This window comes from Festucalex cinctus, chromosome 15 (genome assembly GCF_051991245.1).
Source record: "Festucalex cinctus isolate MCC-2025b chromosome 15, RoL_Fcin_1.0, whole genome shotgun sequence".
In the NCBI taxonomy this organism is placed as follows: Eukaryota; Metazoa; Chordata; class Actinopteri; order Syngnathiformes; family Syngnathidae; genus Festucalex; species Festucalex cinctus.
This window is the reverse complement of record NC_135425.1, coordinates 10,801,271-10,822,132: the sequence shown is the minus strand read 5'-3', so window position 1 is coordinate 10,822,132 and position 20,862 is coordinate 10,801,271. Positions and strand designations below refer to the sequence as shown.

The 20,862-nt window shown below is 37.5% G+C and overlaps 1 protein-coding gene across 1 annotated transcript in view; it reads right to left on the bottom strand.

The window, feature by feature from the left end:
* LOC144002601 (ephrin-A5-like) overlaps window positions 1–20,862 on the bottom strand; it is a 166,901-nt gene that overhangs the window by 6,963 nt on the left and 139,076 nt on the right. Inside the window, exon 2 of the mRNA XM_077497987.1 lies at window positions 5,428–5,720. Coding sequence (XP_077354113.1) covers window positions 5,428–5,720 — 293 coding nt within the window. The remainder of the gene's footprint in view (window positions 1–5,427; window positions 5,721–20,862) is intronic.

Below are 20,862 nucleotides of genomic sequence, written 5' to 3'. Positions count from 1 at the left end.
CAGAACGCACCAGCAATTACGCGAGTGTCTCCTTTGCTTTGCTCATGTCTGCTGCTGAGGTCACAGTCTGGCTTTTCTATCCTGGAGCGACACGGCTGAGCTCCACCACCACTCACTGAAACAACAGCTCGACCAACCATTCGACCTCCAATTACCACTCAGACCAGTATTACATGGTCTGTCACATGACTTAATCATAGGCATACACAAACAGTTTACTCGGAACTTTTTTCTTTTACTTTCATACTCTGGTAAAAAATACATTAGGAACCACTCTTAGTGTCAAGTGAATGCCGAAGCTACAGTTTACTATAAGCTGTAACGTTAAAGCCATTTTAGCATGCGTAACCTGAAGATGTAAAGCGCAAAAAAATATACAACAATGTTTAAAATATTACACTGACTCACAGATTCACACTTAAATACCGCTTTACTGGATTTTTGTCTGATTTTGCAAGGCCCACAGAATATTGTTTTCTTTTGCTATACCCTACCAAAAGAAAGATCAGAGTCTCGTCTTTCAACAGGAAAAAAAGTATATTTCTGTTTCCATTTTTCAGCAATTAGCATTAGAATATAGATAAGTTTCATCATTATTCCCAAATCTTTTTAAAACAGTGTGGAAAAGAGCGTTTTGCAACATGGCGCTGGTTGATCTCTTATACTCTGCTGCCACCTGCTGGCCGTTTTTGTAATTACTACAATTGCTATAATCATTCTCTTCATCAGTTCAAAGGCTGCATCGAAGCCTTCTGTATGCTCTAGCATAAAAAAAGCGGGAAAAAAAACAAACAAACAAAAAACGTATAAATTCGTCTTTGGGAGCATGGTAATATATAAAATAGAACATATTTCTAAGTTATTAGAGTTAAGCATTACCTTAAAGTTTGAAAAGTTATTGTCCTTCTTTCAATTAGGCAGCGTGTATAAGCATTTATAATGACAATATTATCTGCATCTGATTTCTTGGGGGGAAAAAGCCCATTAAGTATGAAAATAATGAATTACCCTGTGGAACGCCATCTTGGCCATTTTTGAGCAGTTTGTTCAGCCTGGCCAAATCATACTCTCAAAATATTAGAACAAAAGTCACAATATTCTTTATTTCATTGGCATCTTAAGGTTGCCACTTCATATGCCTATAGAAAAAAAAAAATCAATGGACAAACCCCTTGACTGATTCACCAAAATGTATATGAACAGGTATATGCATGCCAAAATCATAATCTAAAAATATTAGAACGGAAGCTACAACCTTTTTGATTCTATTATTACCTTCATATGCCTCTCAGAGAACAAACATTATGTCACTTAATGTACAAAAACTTTGATTGATTGTCACCAGAATTTATGTGCGCGTGTATATGCTTAGCAAAATTATATAGTTTATTTATAGATGTCTTTGATCTGCCTATGAAAAGCACACATTGGGGGTCGGTTCCTGTCCGTAAAATAAAATAAAAAATATGACTTTCATTATTTGGTTCTGCAAATACAGTACAAGTGCACATAAATTTTGAGGATTATCAATCACGCTTTATACGTCGTTGAGCTTTTCATAAACTGCCTTTTGGAAGCTCTCAGGCTGAATGCATTCACCAGTTCATTCCGCTATAAATGTTTTTTTTTTTTTTTTTTTTTTTGGTCTCAAAAGGAGAATATAAATCCTGAGATGGTTAGGAATGTTATCTACATGATGACAATACTTGACAAAATTTTATGGCATTTTTATTGCAAAATAGACCAGGAAACAAGTAAAAAATGAACAGTCCCATCATACAACACACATACTACGTTAACGGTGTCCAAGCTACGGCCCGGGGACCATTTCCGGCCCACCGTCCATTTTTCAGTGGCCGCTAAAAATGGCATTTGACTCAGTTCAAATAAAATAAACAAAAACAACAATGTTTGGAGACGGTCAAAGTACAAGGGCGGGTGTCGAAAAACACAGGTGCTATTAAAAGTTATTTTAAACTAACCCAACCTAAAACTAACCTAAAAAACTACAATTAAAATTCAAAAAACAAATTTGTTAATGAAATAAAATAAAAACGAAAATGCTTTTTAAAAAAAATGAAAACTAAAACTTTTATGTTCACAAAACTAAAACTAATTAGAATTATAGCAAAAATGTATTTCATTTTAGTCTTTGGTAATTCATTTAATGCATGAACCTCTGGGGATGATTTTAAATGTGATTTTTAGTAGATTTATTTTGATGTAAACCGGAATAATGATGTTTGAAAGTGTGTCACACAGAAGTGACGTCATCTAGCAGCAGCCAAAAGAAAAGCACCTTCAGTAGACGTCGCTCCCATGGTGTTTTTTAAAATTGCGCAATACACCTTTTTAAACTAAATCTAATACTGAAACTAAGTAAAACTAAACTAAAACTAAGCATTTATTAGAGAACTAAAACTAATAAAAACTAACTGAACCACCCTGAAAACGAATAAAAACTAACTAAAATGAAAAATTCCCAAACTATAATAACCCTACTGCCATATTAGAAAAAAATTGGTTTATATACTGTAGCATTTTTCTAAATATGCAAAAGCACAAATAAATTATTTGTACAATTTTTAGGACTAAACACAATTTCTCTGCATAACATTATGTGGCCCTTGCATCCTTCTAATTTTCTGTATGTGGCTCTCATAGTGATGACGTGAACTGCTCAGTCAAGATGGTTCTGCACAGGGTATGTCATTATTTACATATTTTTAATTAAACTTGTTTTTCTGGGAATCAGATTCTATTGATGTTTACATCATTAATGCACTGAGCATTTTTACATGCAGTCAAAAATGCCTATAAATGGCAATATTCAAGTTTTGAAAGGCCATGTAAACGTGCAAAAATATGCTCTTAATTTTTTTTTTTTAACCTTTATAATCTTTTCTAACTGGAATTATTTTGTCAAATGTATACATTCAGTATACCTTGACTGAACGGGGTATTGGTTTACCTTCTGTGCATGCTTATTTCGCAAGGAATCCAATTTTTTTGAGCACAAAAATAACTTTTTGCGGGGCCGTCTCGCCATCTTGACGGCATGAAAATGTAGTCGCTGTCTAATCGAATGAAGGACAATGACTTTTAGTTGGCATGCTGCTTTTAGACACCCATTTGCAGATCTAAAAGCAATGTAAAAGTTTACAAATGTGGCAGCAACAAAAAGTAAAAACTTCAGGGGGCAAACATGTTTGTCTGACAGAAGGTAATAATAATACACAAATATATTGTTTGCATGGACGCAGTTGCGGCCTCATAACGACTATTATTTCAGGTTTGGTGCCAACAGAGCATAGCAGTGAGACGTGTAAGGTCTCTTTGTAAGGGGAATTAGGCCGACCCTGATATAAATACTGTGGGATCAGATGTGTAAGGATCGGTTTGTCAGGGCCTTTTGTGCTTGTTTCTGTGTGAGAAGTTAAAGGGAAAGCTGCTGGTGCTGCGTCATTATCGATGTAGATCTGCGCTGAGTATACACAAGCGCTGAGCCTGGCCGTTTGAAGCGTTGGGGGCTTTACGGGGAGTCAGTCATCTCTCTCACACGGCGAGAAGCCAGACTCTCAACTGTCTCCGCTGAAAATTGGATTTCTATCCCCTGAGATTAGGATCAGGCTTCCCCTGCTCTACTACAGCTCTAGAAGAAAAACATGCCGCCCTCCGAGGCCTTGAGAAGCCAGCAGCAATGACTTCATAGTCATCTTAGTAACCTTTGGCCTTGCTGGACCAGCCGGCAATACTGCTTGGCCTTTTATGCCTGTCTGCCAGACGGCCAGTAGCCAACAGCAGGTGTCATCTATTTGACGTGACCCCGCCTCCACTTCCCTCCTGCCTGGGGCCAGTGACAATCACCGTGGAGGAGGATAAAGGAGTATCTGTCTCACTGAGGCAGGCAGACATGACCCCCACCCCCCACCTCCACTTTGTCACTTACACAATCCCAACCCGAAGTTGACGCGTAATGCTTCAATGAGCTATCAGCTATTGTTATGCTTTGTCCCAATACGACACAGTCTGCAGCGGGACCAATAGCAGCAGCTGCTAAAACTTACTTTACTGCGTATACAATTAGCATAAGCATAGCATAATACAAACATCCAGTCTGAGTTCACTATCTGATTCTGCATCTCTGAGATATTCAACAGCCGTGTCACATTATTTTCTTGTCCGTTTTGTAAAGCGCAGCACATCTGATGGGCTTCCTGTCAACAACAGTTTAAGCTAAGGCTTATGGGTATTTTCCCTTTCATAACCAACTGTACATGCTTTCAAAACAAATATAGAATGAGAAAAAAAATGGCTGCACCGTATGTTGACCCAGTTTAAAGCAGGAAACAATATAACAATGTCGTTCCATTCATACAAGTACAGTAAAGTTCAGTGCACATGAAATACTGAGAGCCAAAAAAACCCAAACATCTTATAATACATCACAATACCAAAATCTTGCAAAAATATTATAGACTTAAATTTGAGACAGTCAATTTTAACGGATCTGTAAGAAACAAAACATTTCACTTTCCACAGGAATATTCCATGCTTCTTGTTACAATTTAATGTTACATGTCTGTTGTTGATTGCCAAACAAATTATTATTGGTTCATTTTTCTTGTCCTTGACTGGAAGTGTTAACAAAATACCTCAAATCTACCATCGGGAGCCACTGTATCTGGTTTGGTCCCTCTCTTCTACCCCTGCAGGGCAGTGACATCACTTATGAAAACAGAAGTTTCCAGCTGCTTGTTTTCTTGAGTCTTCTCACAAGGACAAAAAAGAAAGCTGAGCTCAGCCAGTCAGCAACAAAAGTCAGTTCAGTCCAAAACCTAAACTGTTGAAGTATTTTTCTCACTATATAAGTGCAGCATGTGCACTGTGTAGTACAATGATGACAATGTTTAAATGTAAAAAACAAAAAATATTAACACAAATAAAAATTCTTTGAAACACTATAATTATGGAAGTTAATTTTGGATGGAACAAAATTTATTCAATTTGTCATTTTAAAATTGAAAAGATACAAATGTATAAATGTAAACAACTCAAAACTTAGCATTAATCTTTTTTTTTTTTTTTTTTTTTTTACGATTATGCTGATTTTGTAATTGTGGCATGTAGTAATGGGCTCTTTGCACAGCTCGACTACTTCCTGAATTAAATACCGCGTTTTAGTTTCCTGTCTTTCATGAGTGGACAAGCTGATTAATCCAGGTGTGCCTGATCTCAGTAACTACAACGACATTGGCCAGACACACCTGGATTAAGTTTGTCCACTCATGAAAGACAGGAAACTAAAACGCGGTATTTAATTCAGGAAGTAGTCGAGCTGTGCAAAGAGCCCATTGAAATTGTAATTGAATTTCGATTAATTGCAAAGCATTAGATGCAGATGAGTACTGTAACTGCCATACTCACAGATGTAGTAATACTCTCTGCCAGGACGGAACTCAAAGCCTAATGAGAAGGGTGTAAAGAGCTGGAACTTTTCGGAAAACTTGAGTGGTCCATTTGAAGACAACGGCCTGTTGCACTCCCAGCGCTTGAAGCCCTTGGCGGTGTGGTCACATGAGCTGTAGCCATCATAGTTCACCATGTAGAGCACATAGCGCTCGGCCCGCTCATCCGACACCGGGCTGATGTAATGCGGACAGTAGACGTCAAGGTAGTCATTTATGCAGACGTCAATGTGGTAATCCCCCCGGTAAAACCTGAAGAAAAGACAGAAAAAACCCCATCAAATATTAGCATATCTAGAAGGGACGGTACAGAACAAGTGTCAAATCACCAAGTTTTCTTTCAGGTGAATTTGCATTTGGAGATGACGTTCTGGGATTGTTGAATTTTATCTAGTCAAACCTTGCAATTGGATTTATCTGAAGTCAGGTCAGGGGGGAGACTCGAGAAAGTGACAGTCTTGAAGGGGAACTAAACCAAATGTGCACATCTTTATCATCTTTTTAGCTACTGTATACATTGGCGAACATCTTTTCATTTACAAAAAATGAGGACACTCGGTCCAGCCTCGAAATACTTTAATGATACTCAAGGTTTTTTAACCATATTACAGTATGACTCCACTGTATGAAATAAAACAGAACATTACTCTCTCTTGCCATAATGTTGTAAGCCTAAAACTTTATTGCTCCCGCGGTTGACCCTCTTTATTTAATGGACCAAGCAGGGATTGATCCCATGCCCTCCACTTTGGCAGTACAAAGCGATGCCAGTGAGCTAAATGTTTTGGGCTGCCAACACATCTCATTTTATTTGCATGCTTAGGAAGTGAGGTACAGTATATAAATAATAAAACACAAACAAAACCCGCCTGTCTTGTTTCCCTCCACCCCTCACGATTGTGGTAACATGGTGCACTCGCTTCCCTTTTGTCAAGCGATGAAAACCGGACATTTTCGTGACTTAAAAAATAAATTAATAAATAAAAATGGATGCCCAGACAGGATATAGAAAGTGGACATGCAAAAGAGGGAGTTTGGTCACCCTAGTTTTCGTTAGTCTACAACTTATTTTTTCTTTAAAAAAAAAAAAAAAAAAAAAAAAAAAAAAAAAAAAAAGCATTTAAAAGATTTTATTGGGACTATTTTTCGACGAGGATAGGCAGGTAAGGGCAGTGACGAGGGATCTAAGGAAGGTAATGTGATTTAAATTGTGTTTAACGCGTACAATAAAAATCAGACATCCTGTGCCAACAAGTCTATAAGTTAATATCCCATGCATTTTAGCTTTTGCTTGACGCATGATGACGGTGTGCCTTTATGTATCCACTACATTCACAGTCATACCTGCAATTTAAATTCTAACAACTGTAAAAAACAAAGACGAGAGGCTATGCTAATGGTGTACTGTAATGTAGAATGACAAGTTTTATAGGTAATTAACAAAAGTAAACATGTACATTAAAAATTGAACGCAATCTGTGAAGATTTCTTACAATAATTTGGAAGATGTTTGTGGTAACCGACAGGGGACATAACACTATAATATAATATTTTATCCCATAAGTGTTTGATTGGTTTTTGGTCAGGTTCTGTGTGTACAAGTTAGGTTTCACCACTCGAAACTTAATCTGTTCATTCCTTTGAAAACCGCTTTGTCTGATGAGATACATGCTGAGCTAGAAAAGTGACATTCACGAAATGTACCAATAAAGTTGAAAACACAAATAAGATAAAAAAATGATGATTTATGCACAAGACTTTATTTGTGATGTTGTTCATGCTAATGCTAATGCTAATGCTTATGCCAGGGGCGTGCGTCGAGGGCTGAAGTCCTGGATGTTTTGGAGGTATTCCTCTTCCAACACAAGCTGATTCCAATCAACATGATCGTTATCAGGCTTGTGCAGAGCTTGCTGATGAGTTGATCATATATCAGCTGTGTTAGAGAAGGAAAACACACGAGTTTGCCCAACACTGGCTTATACAATTATCAGCCTCCAAATGTCAAACCAGATGACAAAAGGATATTCTTGAAAAAAAGTTATTGTGGAGTTCGTGTACATGGTGGTGTCCAGGCTACGTCTCTGTAGTGTTTATAACATCTCAATATATCAGACTCAATCACCCAAACCCTCCCACAAGACTCCACTGAATCCCTCTGCAACAAGCCAGCGCCCTGGCAGAAATCCTCCTGTGATACCCCTTCATCAGTCGAAAGCCATGTATCAGTGTCAGTGCTAAGCAGTGATGACGTGTGCTGATGCAGAAATGAAGGCCCCATGCAGGGTTAATTGTCTGGTTAGCATTCACCTTAAGAGGATCCCATTCTGGAATGTGATTTTCATTAGCAACGAAGAAACCTTGAAGATAGCTTATGCAGAAGTGTTGGAAAATGAGACATGTGTTAAAGCTTAACTATGCCCCCCAACTTTGCCTACTGTAAATTGCGTGGAAAAGAGATAGGGAGGAAAAATTCAGCAGGGATCAGACAGGTATTCATTCGAGACAGGAATGATTGGAATATACGTTATATTCCCAAAGGCGCCATATAAGCTTGCATGTTTGAGGGCGATTAAAGCTATAGCGTCTGGTTGTGTCACTATAGCTGCTAATGGGCCTTGGATCAGTATCACTGACATGCTACAGATGTCTTGAATACTCCTCTGTTCGCTGACACAGAAGTCATGAAGAAGGGGAACAGGCCGGCGACTGTGTCCAAGCATCCAACGGAATGGGCCAATGCTGTTGCCAAACAACACAGCAGGTTTGCTTAGTTGGTAAGACTGCGATTAGCTGTCTCTAGATCAGAAAATTAGGACTGTTCCTATTGGAGAAACAGGAGCTCATCTGTAGACAAGTGAGACTGGAAAGGCTACGTGAGACATGAGTAGCATGATGGGAGGTGTTGAGGGTTTCAGGTTGTCACTACACGGATTGGACACGTGCTACAGGATTAGTGACCACGGATGAAGGGATGTGTGTTTTGTAGCATTGTCATCAACATTCAAATCTTTTTTTCTGTCTCTTTGATTACAGTCTGGTCACATTTTAAACCAAAGACCTTGTTTTTCCCAGAAAACCCCCATCACCTCCGAGAGTGATTTGGCTTCAGGCAAACACAAAATGTCTTCCGTGGTTTCAGTATGGCTTGCTGATGTTATGACTAGCAGGGGTCAAGCGGCTCCACAGCATCATGACCTTAGCCAGAAGCAGTGGATGGTCTTGCTTTGTCCTTCTGTCTTGACTGAACCACATATGTCAGCATTAACACTGCTAGTGTCAGCAGCTGTCTATCAAACCTGACCCAAACTGAAGAACTTAATCAATGATAACATTTGCAACCAGCCTTCGAAAATGATGATCAACCTCTTCGTACTCACACTAAGATTGTGTCTGGAGTGAGGACAGTGTTTATTCCGGGTTTCAACAAGCTCCTACAAAAGTAGTCTCTAGTGAACAATTCAGACTTCCTCTGCATACAAATGCATTTATCATCAGCAAATGAGAAGTCAAACAGTCAGGGGCCATTGTTGAGTCTTGCAGTCAAGTTTAGAAATACTGTAGGTAAGTTGCTTTGTGCCTAAGAATTTGGCCCTTTTTGCCACAGATAATACTTTGGAAACAAAAATATAAATATATGTCACGTCAAATTTGACTTGATTTTTACAGCAAGGCTGGAAGCTCAAAGACAGTATCTCACAACACACCAAAACATAATACAAATGCCTCAAGAGACATGTGAAAGATATGACAAGGAATTGAGGGAACAGTAAAAAGAAAGATCAGGCAAGAAAATGAAAAGAAGTGATTCATCTTCAGTTTTTGAAAAAGCACTCCAAAAATGCTTTCCCAGTGAGGATTGTACAGACTTTTATTTCCATCAGTTGATGACAGCAATAGCAAGATCAACCATAATGGGAGGAAGTCCGGGGCCAACACAACCACTGACCTTAGCTGCGGGGATCACTGAATGATTTGTTTCAAGATGTGGGTCAAAACATGTCTTCAGAGTGCTGATACACTCTTTTGAGGTGCATATAATCTATACATTCAGACAGCCCATTGTCACTCATGGTTGTGTCTTAAACTGTATAATTTCATGCCGTTTTCTAGGGTGTGCATCTCTCCACAAAAGACGATTCGATACGGTTTTCGATACGTGGGGTGTGAAACAATTCAAGGAATGTTTGAGTTAAAGGTGGAACGATTCAATTCGGTTCAACTCTTACGATCAATTCGATATGGTACGGCTCAGTTTGAGGGGGTAGGCTATGATGCAATTACTATTTTGGTGTCATTTTACATATATTTCAATGAGCTTGTCAGTAAGGTTGTGCCATATCTTATCTTGTATGATGTTACTGTATTTAATTTTTGGTGATTAAAAATGTTAAATATGGCAAAAAATTGACACTGTAGGGATGTGATGATGTAATCCGTAACATTAAACATCATTGCATTCATTTGGATGTACATGTTCGATACTGCATAACAACGTCGGAGATGGTGAGCAGCCAGTTCTGACTCAAAAGAGGATTTAGTGCCTCAATTGGGAGCTACCTTTGTCGTGTGAAGGTTGTTTGGTTACAAAAAGTCAGATATGATGCAAACTACCATCGTTTGCAAATTACGCGGGAAAACTGTTACCCCTAAAGTTAAGATGAAACACAAGCTAGATCTTTAATGCAGCATAAAAGTGAACAAAAGTTTCAACTTAGCATTGCTGGAACACTCGTTAGGGGGACATTTTTCAACAACAAATTTGCCTGAAACAAGCATGATGCCACAAAATGGCTGCTGCCATATCATTAGAGAAGTTTTACGCCACTATACGAGGATCAATTACATAGGAGAAAATATTGGACATGACTCATGGAATCTGCATATCGTCAAAAATATCATCGCAAATGGCCTTGAAATATTGTGATATATTTTTTAAGCTATATCATGCCATTTCCTTCTGAAATATATCTTTAACAAAAAAAATTACTCGTCTCTTGACATATTTTAAAGTAGAACAATTTGACTTTCCGATTCAAACCATTCCAATTTTACAAATATCCATTTTAATAAAGATGTTACTGTTAATATTGATATCATAATTAATATCAATTCTATATATATATATATATATATATATATATATATATATATATATATATATAATATATTATAATATATAATATTGATAATATTGTTAATATTTAATAGATGTTAATAAAATGTTACTTTACTGTATTTAATAATTGTTTTGTAGGGCAGTGAGAAAGAGGAAACATTGGGGAAAAAAAAAATCACATTAGGTGGATAATATTGCAATAGACAGTGTGGGGTGGGAAGAATGAGCACAACAGGGTGCCCCAGATGTTGGCCAGATGAACGTATGATGACACTTTTTAGCAACAGAAATAAAATATGGCAAATCTACAAAAGCAGAGCCTGACTCAAGATGTATTTAAATAGAGTTTACGTTTTTATTGTCCTTTGGTTTCGATTAAGGAAGAAGCTGATCAGAGTTTTCTTTCTGCTGACGTCTACTTTGATGTTGACTATCTTTGCCCTAAGAGCATCCGGCATCCCCCACTGTGCCTTCTCGAGACAGTTTTCCTCGCAGGTCATCAAATACAGATGTAAAAGTGAACCGCTGGCGGTAATGTGAGACACACCAAGATGTCAATTAACCAAAAACTAAACGCATTTGAGACAATGTGCGAATGGGAATTCATGGCGAGTGCTTAGGCAATTTTCTGTGAGCACTTTATGACGCAAAGCCACGTCAGAATACGCAGACCGAGAAGGACCGTCTGTACTGATCCTGATTGATGGACGTAAACTTCAGTTGAGGCTCAGTTTGTGTATTTTTTTATTTATTTATTTATTTATTTTTTTAGGTTTTGCATCATAAAGCACTCCTCCAAAATGTGGAAACATTTGCCGAAAGGTGGGCATCCATCAATGACAGACCAATGTATTGACGGTTTTGCCCAATTCTGGGTATTACTTGGTTTACTTGGCTACTTGGTATCTTTGACTACAGATAGAAGTTTATATTTGCCGAAGTTTATTTACACCTCGTACCAATACGATGCGAGAGCTACGTGAGAGACATGTGAGAGCAGATTACTTTGAAAGCATCAACTCCATAGAAACTTTAAAAACAACTTTCATTTACCAGTATTTTTAGATCGCTTAGTTTTTTTTTTTTTTGTGGCAACTTGATGACACATTAAGCATTCACAGGTTATTTCAAGAGGGGATTTTCTTTTTTTTTTTTACAACTGCGGGTGGTAGTGTTTAGTTTAGTTTTTTTGGGGGAGGGAGAGGGTGGTTGGAAAACAAACAAACCTTAACTTTAAAAACAACACAACAGTTCACCACTCATATTATAATGAGCCCTCTGTAAATAAAAGACTCTAGAATCCTAAATCCATTTGTTGTGGGGATTAATGATTTCGGATTGGGTGAATGACTCAACCAGTAAAAGGTGTTTATCAATGAATCTGTAACTGGAGCTCTTAGCAAGGCAACTACAGATAATCCCCCTTTTCAGTCAACTCCCTACCTTGTTTGCTTTCTTTATCCCCATCTGTTGTGTTGGCCTGGCACCTTTAAGGTATGGCAGAGCCAGTATGGGGGGAGACGAACAGTGTTTTTGGAGAATGGAAGTGATAAAAAAAAATAGAGAGAGAAGGAAAACAACTGCAGAGGGAGTGATGAAAAGAAATTACGAGACAGGAAAGTTTTGGAACAGGTAACCAATAAAAAGCAATGGAGGGAAGCATTGGGAGGAAAATATTTCTATTTCATTTATCATGCTCTAAATGTGCTTTTAGATGATCTGCTGGAGAACGTTCTTGTGTAAAGCGCTGATGTGAACCAGAAACAGGGGAAAGAATCGAAAAAAGATGGTGTGAAGGAGAGGAATTAAAACACTCGTGTTGTTTTCCTCATGACTACAGTTAAGGATTCCCACAGACTTACTCTAACCATGAGCTCGCCGGCTTTCCCACTAGGGGGTGGTCTGCGCAAATAGGGGAGGAAGGCAAAGGTTGTGACATGATGTCACTAAATGAGGTCAGGCAATCTGCCCACGGGGTTGGGATAGTCTCCATCGAGCTCGCTCCCTCTCTATGCACGGCCCATCATTCGTAGCATTGCCGCAAGGAAATTAAAGTCATTATTACTGAGTTAGCGAATTACATCCACACATCTGTTTGTGGGTTTTTTGCTCATGTGTGCGCATACGCATGCACACGTACAGTTATTAAACACATAATGTTCCTGTCAAGGGACTCAGTCCGATGTGGAGTTGACAGCAGTAAGATGGGAAAATGGAGCTTGTAAAGTATAGACAGTCTTCTGTTTTTTTTGTTTTTTTTCCTCCGTCTCTCTCTGCTGGGAACAAAGCCAAAGGAGATGAATAATTGGTCTCAGATTGAAAACACATTGCCGCTTGTGGGAAGGCACCTAAGATACCTAAAAAATACAAGTGAGGCCGGGGAGCGACCGAGAGGAAACACAGACAGGAAGAATGTGCAAGTGCTGTCTGTTTATGGAAGCTGGTGGTCCTCTCTGTGCAAATCACTTCTCTTTGAATACAGCTGGCTCCAGCGTGTGTGTGTGTGTGTTATGTGCAATGCAAAGCTGTGTGTACAGTTCTCTATCCGTATGCATCATTCAGTTGTCTGCATCCAAGTCGTATACACAATGTGTGTTTTCACAAGATTATGCAAAAATCACTTGTCAATCATACATTACATATCTTAAGTCAGGGGTGTCCAAACTTTTTCATTTGAGGGCCACATACAGAAAATCAGAAGGACGCAAGGGCCACATAATGTTATGAAGAGAAATTGTGTTTAGTCCTAAAAATTGTGCAAATAATTTATTTGTGCTTTTGCATATTTAGAAAAATGCTACAGTATATAAACCAATTTATTTGTAATACGGCAGTCGGGTTATTATAGTTTTGGAATTTTTCATTTTAGTTTAGTTTTGTTTTTTTAAATTTAGTTAGTTTTCATTATTTTTCAGGGTGGTTCTGTTAGTTGTTTTTTTTTTTATTAGTTTTAGACAGTTCTTTAAAAAATGCTTAGTTTTAGTTTAGTTAGTTTCAGTATTAGTTAGTTTTGTTTTTTTACTCGTATTACTCGTGCGCAACGTTTAAAAAAACACCATGGGCACGACGTCATTATTCCAGTTTATATCAAAATAAATCTAATAAAAGTCACATTTAAAATCATCCTCAAAGGCTCATGCATTCAATTAATTACCAAAGACTAAAACGAAGGACGTTTGCTATAATTATTAGGGGTGTTAAAAAAAATCGATTCGGCAATATATCGCGATATTACATCGCGCAATTCTCGAATCGATTCAATTGGCAGCCGAATTGATTTTTAAATATCCATTTTTGATGGAAAAATATTCACCAAAGCGTCTTAGGGTTCACAACTTAAGCATGGAAGAATGTTATATTAATGGCACATTATGCCTTAACATTTTATTTTAATGCTGTTCAAACATGAAACAGATTACAACCTCTATAAGACTGAAGTTTCAGATAAATAAATGATACATTTTCAAACAAATCTTACACTGTACAAATTTACTGATTAGGATTTTCTAAATTAAAAAAAAAAAAAAAATCGCAACAATCGACTTATAAATTCATATCGGGATTAATCGGTATTGAATCGAATCGTGACCTATGAATCGTGATACGAATCGAATCGTCAGGTACTAGGAAATTCACACCCCTAATAATTATAGTTTTATTTTAGTTATTTTGTAAACCTAAAATGTAGTTTCAGTTAGTTTTCTTTTTTTAAAAAGCATCTTCGTTTTTTGTTTTATTTCGTTAACGAAATTGTTTTTTGAATTTTACTTTTTTCATTAGTTTTAGTTAACTAAAATAACCTTTAATAGCTACTGTTTTTCGATACCCTCCCTTCTTACTTTGACCATCTCCAAACATTTTTGTTTTGTTTATTTTATTTGAACTGAGTCAAATGCCATTTTTAGCATATGTCGCGGGCTACTAAAAAACGGACGGCGGGCCGCAAATGGCCCCCGGGCCGTAGTTTGGACACCACTGTCTTAAGTGATGTTATTTAAGGTTCATGGCTCAAAATAAGTTTGTGGGGCAAATATTGTACTGTGCGGCTTATTTCAACATATTGAATAGAAAAACTGAGAATCAAATGCTGACTGCCGAGACAACCATCAAAAGAAAGTAGAAGAAAAACGAGAAGTAATGTGAGGGGCCTAAAAAGCCTCCCGGGCAAAGGAAGCTCTGCGCTACTTACGCAGAAAGCTCAATAGCAACAGATTTTGATAAACACATTGCAGAGTCGCACCTAAGTCAGTAATCATCTCCTGTGTGGCGGCAATCAAGCTACATTTCTGACGAGTGTCATAGTCACAAAAGGAATGGCAAGAAAAGATGGAGAAGTGATGCTAAATGCTAAGCTAACTTAACATTAGCTAGCGTATTTAACACCTGAATTAAAGTGCTTGGGTGATCGATTAGACTGAGCATATCCAAGTTTTAACAAAAAATATTGAAAGGAAATTAACCGGAAAGGAATTAACTTCCATTATACTGTACGTCAGCCAGGAGTAGCCCATGAGATTAAAGATTATATTACATTAACATTACATCATGCTACATTACATTACAGCAGAGCTTTATAATTTTTTTTATTTGTATTTTTTTAAACCTATTTAGCTTTGTTTCTAGACAAGAAAATGTTTGTGTTATGTTTGCTGTTATATATAATGCGAATTTAAGAAATGAAAACCACTGATTGTATAAAAAAATAAAATAAACCGATTGTTTATTCATTTTATTGTCGTTTTTTTTTTTTTTTTTTTTTTTTTTTTTAATAAACCCTTTGCTTCTGTTCCCTGGAATTAACCTGCAAAAAAAAAAAAAAAAAAAAAAAAAAAAAAAAAAAAAATTGAAGTTGCTGACTCATTGATTCAAAAAAAAAAAAAAAGAAAAAAAAAACGAGCCCTGACGTTACATGCAACTCTCAAACAATGTTAAGTTATACTTTTCTAGGAGAAAAAAAGAAAAGAAAAAAAGGGCAAAATACTTACTTGTGGGACCACTTTTCAGTTTCTTTTTTTATGATCATTAAAGTCCTTTAAGATGCAAATTTACTTTCATGAAATAATCAAAGTTAGTAGCTCACGACTGGGATAATGATGAATGAATTATCTTAAGCTTAAAGATAAATAACATTTCCATGAAATTAAGGGAATTTTCAAATAATAATTCTAAAACTGGTGGAGACCTGTCTGTCCACTTTTAATCACTGACATTATGATGCACTAGCAAGGAGGTCAAAGCCGCAATAGCAGCATGAGGTTGGTGTCAGTCAACACACACGTACACGCACGCACACACAACAGGGTACTCTCATTCAGCTGGTGTAAAACCGCAAGGGTCTACAAGCCAAAGTCATAAACCTTCTTCTGTATCAACGATGCTTGTCGCGGTTGCCATGACACCAGTTTACAGGACAAATGCTCATCAAAGAAAGCTTCCGCTTTTGGCCAGCGAATAGTATTCATACTTGAAGTCCATACATGACATACAAGAACATGCACCCTAATGCCAAAATAACTTCAGGAGGCTCAGAGAAGGTGCCGTTAAAATAACCCCATTAATAATGTCCCATCATCACCTGCGGGTTTCAAGTGTGCTGCGGAATGCTAAAAGCCACGTTTTAGTTCTGAATGTGTTGGTGTGATAGCCGTTCCTTTTGAGCTTGCAGAAAATAACCTCTACGAGTGAGCATCCCACGCTGCTGCTCAGCAAGCTGATATTGATCTGACACCGAAGACTGTGAGCTGAGGTCAAGGGTTAGTGACAGTCCATTATTCAGCTTGAGAGACGGTCTTTGGTCAGTTTCTGAGTCCAGGTGATGGACTGACCTCACCGCCGTCCATCACAGTTGCTGATGAATCAAAGGTGAAGTGCAAAACACATTGGCCTCCATTCACTTCCACATTAATTCCCTGGGAATTTCTCAACCTGGTTCAATGCCATAAAATGCTATTTTTAGTCGCATATACAATTAAGTCTGATCTAAAATAGGGGTGGGAACTTGTGGGTACCTCACGATACGATATGCGATAAAGGCTGACGATAACGATTATCTCACGATATGACGTTACCACGATTATCAATATATTTATTGCTCAGGTAATAAATCCACGATAATCTACGATAAAGCTTATCATAAAATAATAATAATAATATTAATAATAATTATAATAAATAAATAAATCCATATGAATAAATAATAAAAAATAGATAATAATAATAATAAAATAAATAAAAACAATAATTCATTATATTATTATAAAAATATAAAGAAATATTAATATAAAATAAATACATAATACATAAATATATATTTTATATATATAAAAAAAAATTATAATAATAAATACAAATAATAATAATAATAATAATAATAATAATAATAATAATAATTGTCATTATTATTATTATTATTATTTAAAAAAACTAAGCTGATGAATCTTCTTCGCCTGAAGACTTCCATTTCCTCGCCACGCTTATTAGGGGCTCCCCCTAGTGGCCCTCCAAGTAATTGCTCAATAAGTCATGACCAATGTATATATTAACAACAAATATCGCGATACTTGCGTAGGCGTATCGATAATCTATTGGGGGACAAAGTATCACGATAAAATTTCAAAGCAATTTCAACAAAGTTTTGATGGGAAAAAAAATCAAGGTTTTGAATATGTTGAATATTTCAAGGAAGTGTTTGAACATTTTCAAAACTTCAAGGAATTTGTTAACACATTTCATGGAAGTTTCGACCATGTTCAGAATTTCAAAGAGGTTTCAAGAAAGATTTGAACATTCAAAGTTTCAAGACAAGGTTTCAAGATTTCAAAGATGTTTTGAACATGTTCAAATTTTAAATGAATTTTTTTTAACAAAAAAGAAATATCAAGGGAAGTTTGGAACATTTTCAAAATTTCTTCAGAGATTTCAAGAAAGATTTGAACATTCAAAGTTTCAAGACAAGGTTTCAAGATTTCAAAGATGTTTTGAACATGTTCAAATTTTAAATGAATTTTTTTTAACAAAAAAGAAATATCAAGGGAAGTTTGGAACATTTTCAAAATTTCTTGGTGACAAGAAAAACTGTTTGCGACCATTAAAACCGCTGATTAGTTGGATATGAGCTTACGTTTCTAGAGAAAATAAATGTAATGCTACAAGAATAAAGTTGTTTATTACTAAAATGTAGCAGTGTGAGAATTACATACGGATATGTACATTTACCATTATATATGAGGCTTATGATTATAATGTATATTGGGACAAATATATAACTGCATTAAACTAAGAAGTTATCAGGTTACACTACAGTATAAGCTTAACGTTCCAAAAAATTTTATATACTTAAATTCTCGTAAAGACTTATATATATATAAGATATATAAGATATATTTGTAGTTAACAGAGGACAAAAGAGGGGTTAACTTTATTAATTGATTGAGCTATCTCATAGTCCATTAAAATGTCGATTTGGGTATACATGTCATACATCATATACCTTTGTTGTCTCCTGAGTTAATTGAGCTGAACTTCTCGGGCGATGGCATAAAACTGTGAGCTGGGGTAAAAACAAGGACTACATTTAGTCACACAAACGCACACACACAGTGGTTCACACCTGAAGTGTGTTTGACGAGCATGGCCCTGATCACCACAGTGCAGACTCAGACCCCTGACCTTTCTCCCCAGGGGCGATCGCAGCTCCCCGGCCTCCCCTATCACTTTACTGCACCCCAGGGAGCTCCGGCCGCCCCTCATGCTGCCGCTCCCCACACATTCTAAAGCCGCAACCATGGGAGGAGGGGGACGGCGGCAAAAGAGAAGAACCCACAACATCTGGAGTCAATCACCCGCCCATGACAAGCCAGCAAAACTGCCCCCTCCAACACACTCACATGTGCACGCACACATATTATAACACTAGCACTTATCCACGAGTGAGGTCTCACACACTTCAAAGTGTGGTAGAGCTGTCTTGGTTGAGTAATATGTACTCTATGGGGAGAGCCTAAAAAATAAAATAAAAAAAATCACCGAAACTGTTGTGTTGGAAGTAGTGTTGTTCCGATACCGTTTTTTGGCTCCCGATACCGATACCGATACCCAGCTTTGCAGTATCGGCCGATACCGATACCCAGCTTTGCAGTATCGGCCAATACCGATACCGTACCGATACTTTAATTTTTTTTTTTAAACATGAAAAAGCTGTCCTGCCACTGTTTCAGAGCATTCAAGGGGCAATAAGATATCTTAGATCGGCATGCAGTGAACATGTCACATATCAGTGAATGTCCTGCATGAGCAAGACACAACATGCTGCATCCAAAATCCTATATTAGCTTTGGAATTAATGGTATCGGCATGTTACTTGTGAGTAGTCACCGATACCGATACCACTGTTTTTATGCAGTATCGGCACCTCTGCCGATACCAGTATCGGTATCGGAACAACACGAGTTGGAAGTTTAGAGCAGATAGGAGGAACAAGAAGAGAACACGAGAGAGAGCAGTAAAGTGGCAAATCAACCATTGAGGAGTGAGGAATGTGAAAGACAAGAAGCCGGAATGATGTGAGAAAATTTGAGAGCTCAGGAAGGAGTGAGTGGGAAAGTGCGCGTGCGATTTAGGCTTCCTGTAGGTCCTGTCTGTCTGTGCGCAAGGCAGTTCGGCTGTGAATTAAAACCCCGGTGTCGCAAAATACAAAAGTAACAACACGAGGATTTGAATAAATGTTATTCAAAAAAGCCATCTTGTAACTTGCAGCATGGCAGCACAGCTGGGGTGTTCCGCAGGGAGTCTGCTAATTCATGCATACTGAGGGCCACTTGGTTAACTGCGGCAGGTAAGGGCATCAGTAGGTTAATGCGACTGGTAGAAAATAACTATAAGAGCAATATGCTGAAAGGAGGCCACTGTGACTGTCCTTGAGTTTCAAGTAAAACTCACTCATAAGGTTCTGGAAAAAGTTCCACCATAGCCACATGCCTGTTTCCTCTCGATCCCCCTCTTGAGGGTGTTTAAGCAGACCAAGGGTCAAATTGGTGCAGGCATGTTGCTTTGCAGGTTTACAATATATTGAGTGAATGGCAAATGGCAAAAATGAGGGCAAATCTAATAATATGATTATTGTTGTCAGCCGACTCTAAAATATTCAATAACCACTTAGTAGCTACAGTTCCTTCCCTTTCAACTCCCACAGCGGGCTCAGAAAAACAGCACATGTAACATCTTGTAAGGGCTAAACATAGAAGTGCCCCGCATGCCAGTACGGAGCTGTAACGCCACCTGGTCCGCTCAATCTGCCCCTGCCGGGCCTCATAACACCACACCGGGTGTCTGTCAAAGTCTTGTCCATCAGTCAGCAAATCAGAGACCGTCTCTGATCTGTGCATGCCGCTAAAAAGTTGAGACCCGGCTCCGATTTGTAAATGAGATTTTAAAAGTAACATGGTGCGTTTCATATTCACACCCGCTGAGGTATGCCAGTTCAAGGCTGCTGGTGGTTCTTTATTCCCGTTCCCCAATGCGCAAAGCAGTCATAGTAATGTAGCAACTTCGCTGTTTGTGGGCAAATTTCAATGCATACAAAATAATTCAAACTGTTGCCCAACATAAATGGGCCTGAGAGGCATGACATACTATGTGATATTGTACCTACAGATGTGCACACACTCCAACATAAAGGCAAAGGGAGCTACAGGGGTTTACTTGTTGTGAATCTGTACCTAAGTGGGACAATTTGTGACAAATACTGTATAAATAGAAATTATCACACCAAACACTGAACTAATGTACATCAGTAATTTAAAACAGACGTTTCCAGTTTTTATCAGAATGGGTTATACGACAGTTGAGCCAAATAAACAAAATTCAAAAACTTTTTAGTCCAGAAAACTTTAAATGTTTTCAACATACAGTATGAATTGTCAGTGTGCTCCCAGTTGTGTTAGGTTTCGTGTTGATATGGACCCAAACGCAGGGAAATATGGCGGCAAGGTAAGCGTGGACTCAAACAAACAAACAAACAAACAAACAAGTAAAACTAAATAAATAATATTAATAATTTCATGAAAGTATTGTGTCATTCAAAAAATACTAACCCAACCGAAGTCTAAGTTACAAGGTAATTAACTCATTTACTCCCAATAATGTGTAATGTTGTAAGTGTCCCAAAGACGTATTTATACGTTTTTTTTTTTTTTTTTTTTTTTAATGGTAGAGCATACAGAAGGCTTTGATGCATCCTCTCAACTGCAAAGAACGGTTGCAGGAATGGTAGTCATT